Below are 6,000 nucleotides of genomic sequence, written 5' to 3'. Positions count from 1 at the left end.
AGAGGGTAGAACGAACAAAACAGAAAAAAAAAAAAATCCTTGCCTTCATGAAGCTTCCCTTTTCTTTGGGGAAGATTAGACAGTGAACAAAGTAGTAGAATATATATCGGAGGGCAGTAAGTATATGCAGAAAAACAATGAAAAGAGGTATAGGGAATGTTGGAAGGATTTGCAGATTTCGAGCAGTGTGTACAGGGAAGGCTTCATTAAGAAGGCAACATTAGAGCAAAGACCTGAAGGAGGTGAAGGAGCCATTTGGGTATCTAACACAAGAGCTTTTCCAGGTATTTAAAGGGATTATTTCCTTAATTTATTTTAAATTTTATTAACATGTATTCTTTAATTAAATATCTATTGTATCTGGCATTAGCTGCAGGTAAAAGAAGAGAAGATGGGAGGCTAATGTTTACTTAGTGTCTGCCATGTACCAGGCACTTTGTTAGTTACTATACATGAGGTTTGGCGCCCTCACTAAGATTTATAGCTTGCCAAGAAGACAAAGCATGTACATACAATTCCTGCAGTTGTGGTGTAGCAGCTCTTATGAGTAACAGTTGGTTTGAGTAGCACCACCAGAGGTTTGTATGCACCTGATCTACCTGAGGTTTACATTTCTCTTTGAATATGAAGTGATGTGTGAAGGGTATTTGTCAAACAGCCAGGAAGTTAATAATACCAGATCACACCTTCTATAGAGCACTTGAGTTTACAAAGTGCCATCAGAAATTAACTCATTTAATCTTCATAACAATTCTAAGACGCCGGTCTTGTTCGAAGAAGTATAATTGTGCTGACTGAGGGGAACAGGCTCAGAAGTCTAGGTAATGCAAAGCGGTTATACGGTGGCTGGGACCTAAAATTAAGATAATCTGCCTTCGCGCAGAAGACTTGCCACTGCAATGCAGCTGTTTTGAGCAGCTATTGAAATCAAAGAGCACCATACTCCCCTGACTCAGTCCTCTTCCGAGTACGTGCACCAAGGAAGGACGGTTAAGTGAGGGCTGGAGAACGGGAAGGGCCTGCAAACCGGGTGAAAACACACCCGGCGCTCTCCCTCTGCGCTTGCGCAAGGGAGGAGTTGCCCTCTCCGGAAGGACGCCTGGGACTTGGGTTTGCGCCGACGCAGAGCTACCTCCAGGCGGAACCCGGGCGTGCGGGGCTCCTGCAACCTAAACACCCGGTGTGAAAGGAAGGTGGCCCCGGCGGGGCGGGGCGCATGCGCGGCAGCTCCCCCTGGGGAAGGGCTGAGAGGCGGAGCGGGGCGGCCAGCTGTGAGCGGAGCGGAGCCTGGTCAGGATGGACGAGGACGTGCTGACCACCCTGAAGATCCTCATCATCGGCGAGAGCGGCGTGGGCAAGTCCAGGTGAGGCGGCTCTTCGGGCCGTGACGAGGGTGGCGGGGCCCTTTCCGCCTCGGTGGCCGCTGTGCCCTGGGCCGCGGCGGGAACGGTAAACGGCGGCGGCCGGGCGCGGCCCGGGCTGGGGCGGCCTCCGCTCGCGGCCTCCGGGCCTCCCCGCTGCGCGGCCCCGCCGCCCCGCCGCCCGGTCCACGGCCTCTGCCAGGCCCGGCTCCCTGGATCGCTTCGCCTCCTGTCGCACTCAGAGGAAAACAGTTCCGGGGCCGCCGCCCGGCCGGCGGTTTGCTGTAGAGGAGCCTAGGGCGCGGCGGGCGGGCTTGGGCCCGAGTCCGGCCGAGGGCGAGGCCTCTGGGCCCCGGGGCCAGGCTGCCCGCACCCCGCGAGTTGAGAGGTGTAGCTCTACCGCTGGGGTTTCGGTCGGCCTGCCTCGGAATACGTCGAGTTCTGCACGGGAAGTTTCGCGACGCCCTAGGTCGCATTCCTGGCCTATTATGGTGCACCCCGCAGCCGCTTTTTTTTTCTTTTTTCTTTTTTTGAAAATGAGTCCGTTGTGAAAGAACTCTTCAGTCTTCTGATTGCTTAAATAATTCACTTTAGTCTAAGGCGGTAGAGATTAAGCTGTGGGCCGCTTTTGAAAATCAAGTGTGATTGTTACTTGTCATTGCGCCGCATCATGTAGAGGTAAAAGAACACATTGTGTCTCTTCTTTCTTGACGCTTTCTTGGGGGGAAACAACGTTGACAGTAGTTAGAGTTGAGTATAAGGGAAGACGTGGAGCCTGAGGCGTATTGCAAGAGGGCTGTGATTTCATCCACATCCTGGGACAAAGTTCTTCAGTGAAGGTGTCCTCGCCATATGATTACGAGCTTCTTGTATTCTACGCTGCTTTGATCTTCCAATAATATCCACATTCCAGGAGCTGCAGGCAATTTCATATTTTAGCTATACCTCCTGATAAACTTATCTTTCACATTACTTCGTGAAGTCTTATTTTTTTTAAATACTTGAGTATTTGAAACCTTACTCTGTAAATATATTCTGAAACTTTATGTGTTTTTAAAGCATGACAGTACATTTTCATAGTTTCTCTCATTTAATGTACTCTGCATGTTAGAGTGAGGGATTTGTACCTAAGAAGGAATAAATTAATGAAACACTATGGGCTAAAAAGATAGTGTGATTTGTGTGTGTGTGTGTGTTATTTAAAGGGCTGAATAAAATCACTTTCATGATCACCATCTATTGTATTTGAGGGTTAAAAAGCTAGGTAATATATAAACATTGTCTTAATAGGAATTCCTTGGCCTTGTGACCATTTTCTTCCTGAGATGTGACCCTCATTTAGGTTAAGACGTATGAAATTGCTGATTTTGAAGTTAGGAATGGTTGAATGTCGTTTCATGTGGTTCAGCCCCAAACATGGTTGATTGGCACCTTTTCTAAATGTATTAGATGGATGATTACTTGAAGGCTAACTGCAGTGCAGTGTTCACATAATTGAAGTTCTTCCTCTGGAGTAAAATCTGTTAAGTGGATTTACTGGTTCCCTTGGTTCCCTCCCCTCAAACAAATTTATTTGGATCTAATATGCTCCAGACTTTTTCTCAATAGTTAGTGGTGAATTATCAACTACTCACTGCAAAATTTTAACACCTTTACCTCTTTCAAGAAAGGATTGCATTTAACGAGAAAGTTGGCTTATATTTCTGGCTAGATATACATTTTTGGTGTATGTCATATGCTATGGAAAAAACTTTGAACACTTTCTGGATAAGATGAGAATAAATGACTCTTTAGAAGCCTATGCTTTTTAAGGTAAGTACAAAAACACTTGTCATGGATATAATCTTACAGGGTTGTTCTAACCAGTGGTTTCTATTTCTTTATAAATCTAGAGTTAGTGGAAGTGATACATCACTTGTGTTGTTGAGATATCATTGCACAACAAAGGATATCTTAACTAATTCAAACTAGTAGGTTATTTTTCCCGTTTATTTCGTACTTGGAGTGTAACGAGCATGTGTGAGAGGAGCCAGGAGATGAGAATGATGAAACTGGTGCTGCCTCTTGTGTGACCTTTGTCACTCAGACACTCCAGGCCTTCATTTCTTTGTTCGAAAAGTGAGGTTGGGTAGAAATCTCTCAGGCCCTATCACATGTTAAATGTGTAATAGTCTTTGATTCCGTGGCTAGCCATAGTGAAGTGAAGAAGTAGCAAGGTGTTTCAGAAACTGGGACGGATTATGGAGACCTTCTGTTATTTAAGTTGCTGTCCCTCCTGTGCCCCTTATATCCCATCCTTTTTGACCAATTTCATTTGTAAATTGAGAAATGCATGTTAGTTATAATCGCACTGATTAATTACAGATTTGGTCTTCTCCAAGTGGAATGGTGGTCTCCTTCCATCTATAGCTCTGCATGGAGAGTATTTTGCTCCTTTAACTTTGAAAATATGAAGGCTTAAACATACATCCTTTAGAGCAGTGGCTCTTAATCACTTTCAGATTGTGGGTTCCTGTCAAAATCTAATAGAGAAATAGACTCCCTGCCTAGAGAAATGTACACATAGAATTTAGAATACATTTCGAGCTAATAGGTTACCCCTGGCTAAGATCTGCTGCCTTATACTCAAAGCCTGTGTTAAAATTTGTTGCTTTACACCCTTGTCTTTCCTGACAAAATACCATTAATGACAAGCCAAGAAAAACCCCTGGCTCAGTGTCTGCCACGTTGTTGATGTTTAATAAATAATAGCCAATACCATTGTTATTATTTATGTTATTATGGTGTTATCATTATTACTACTCAACAAGGTTCCACGTTTTTGTAATAATATTTTCTTTGGTGACTGAGTATAGATACACAACCTTTCTATTCTTAAATTGTGAGTAACTGAAATTTTTAGTGAAATCTTCACTTTTATTGATTTGAAGTTTAATGTTGGGGAGAGAAGAAAATTCTTATGAGTAGTGTTTTAAGATTCTTATTAGTGATGTCATCTAATTCATGTTGGAGGTAAGTAAAATTAGTTATAGTCAAGAGTGTTCAATGTTAAGTAGAAGAATATACAATATGATTCTTTTTACTTTGCTTTTGTGGTGCTGGTTTTATGATGAACAAAAAGCAAAACCAGGAAAGGGAGAGTTAATCCTTCAAATAGAATATAATGACACTGGGTTTGGGAACTACCAAGAGGCCATTACGCTTTGCAACACTGTGGACAAAAAAAAAAAATCTTTAGCAGCAATAATTATAATCTATAGAAATATTCATACATTTTTTTCCTGCAATTCAGACATGAGATAGCTATTGTCTTGATTTTATTAATGCAAATAGGTCAATAGAATGGTCTCGTCCTACTTAGGAGATCATGTGAGGGGCAATTGATTAATTTTATAAATCTAGGGCTTTAACAAAAGCTTAGATTTTATTTTTGAAGAGCTTCTAATAACTGACACTTCTGCCTTATGTTAAACAAAGTAATTCTGGTAGACAAAATCTTGGAGTACTCTTACGGTATCTTTTCATTTCATGCCTTCCTTTCTAGTTTCTTTACCATTTCCTAGGTTTAGTCCTTCATGATCTCTTACTATAATCATGGCAGTTGTCTTCTGTTGTTTTTCTTGTATTTTTTTGCTGGCATTAAGTTTTCAAGATAAAGAGCAGTTCCTGCCATTCCTTTTGGTGAAAGCTTTTGGTAGCTCCATGTTGCCTCCTTGATTTCATACACCCTACCCAGCATTTGCCAGAGGCTACCTGCTCTGGCCATCATGTGACCTTTCTGCCTTTACTTTTTATTATATTTTTTTCCACTTAGGTAATAGTCTTACTACTTGTTTCAAAATGCTAGACTTCACACCTTTCTGTTTTTACCTGAATTCAGAGTGAATTATGCATTAGATTTTTTTTTAATTAATTTGTTGCATTCCAAAAGACTTACTTTTCCCCTTTTTGTCCATGTCAGTTAAAGTGTCACATGTTTGCTAATATCATTTTCTCAGAAGGACATACCAATACAGTTATAAAAAAACAAAAAACACAGTCGTTTTCACACTTGGGGAATTGAGCAGGGGAGCATGGGGAACCTATTTTCTAGTAAACTGCTTTGCTCTTGGGATTCTTTAATCACCGTTCCAATAATTTAATTCCTCTGTATGTACCTGCACTGAGGCTGTATTTCTGGGAGCAGACTACATCAGCTATTCTTATCTGCATCTAACTGGTGACAAAATACAGCAATCAGGAAGGTTTATCAAGTGATTAGAAAGAAAAGCCAAATTACTAATCTGTCTCTTTAACGTCTCTTTTAGCCTGCTCTTGAGGTTCACAGATGATACTTTTGATCCAGAACTTGCAGCAACAATAGGTAAGCCTATGTTTAAAAATTTAGTAGAAATGCCAAATATTTTCTTGCTTCAGGCTGTTTCATCTAACTCCCCCTACCCATCCTCTCACCACCCCATTGCTTCCATGTCTGTCAAAATCTTATTTGTCTTTCAAGTCTTAACTTTGGTAGTCATTAAGTTTCTGAATCTTTGTAGATCTCACCAAGCAAAAAAAGTCCTTTTCTGTTGTCTCATGGTACTTTGTTAACACCGCGGATATTACGATTATCTGTATACACATTCCTGTGCTATGGGTT

The 6,000-nt window shown here is 41.8% G+C and overlaps 1 protein-coding gene across 1 annotated transcript in view; it reads left to right on the top strand.

The window, feature by feature from the left end:
- The first annotated feature begins 1,077 nt into the window (after positions 1-1,077).
- RAB18 (RAB18, member RAS oncogene family) overlaps positions 1,078-6,000 on the top strand; it is a 28,520-nt gene continuing 23,597 nt past the window's right edge. Inside the window, exons 1-2 of the mRNA XM_082448981.1 lie at positions 1,078-1,364; positions 5,669-5,724. Coding sequence (XP_082305107.1) covers positions 1,297-1,364; positions 5,669-5,724 — 124 coding nt within the window. The 5' untranslated portion in view covers positions 1,078-1,296. The remainder of the gene's footprint in view (positions 1,365-5,668; positions 5,725-6,000) is intronic.

Source organism: Balaenoptera physalus (assembly GCF_965194825.1).
Source record: "Balaenoptera physalus genome assembly, chromosome: 2".
NCBI classification, from domain to species: domain Eukaryota; kingdom Metazoa; phylum Chordata; class Mammalia; order Artiodactyla; family Balaenopteridae; genus Balaenoptera; species Balaenoptera physalus.
Note: the sequence above shows the minus strand (reverse complement) of the source record. Positions and strands in the feature narration are given on the sequence as shown.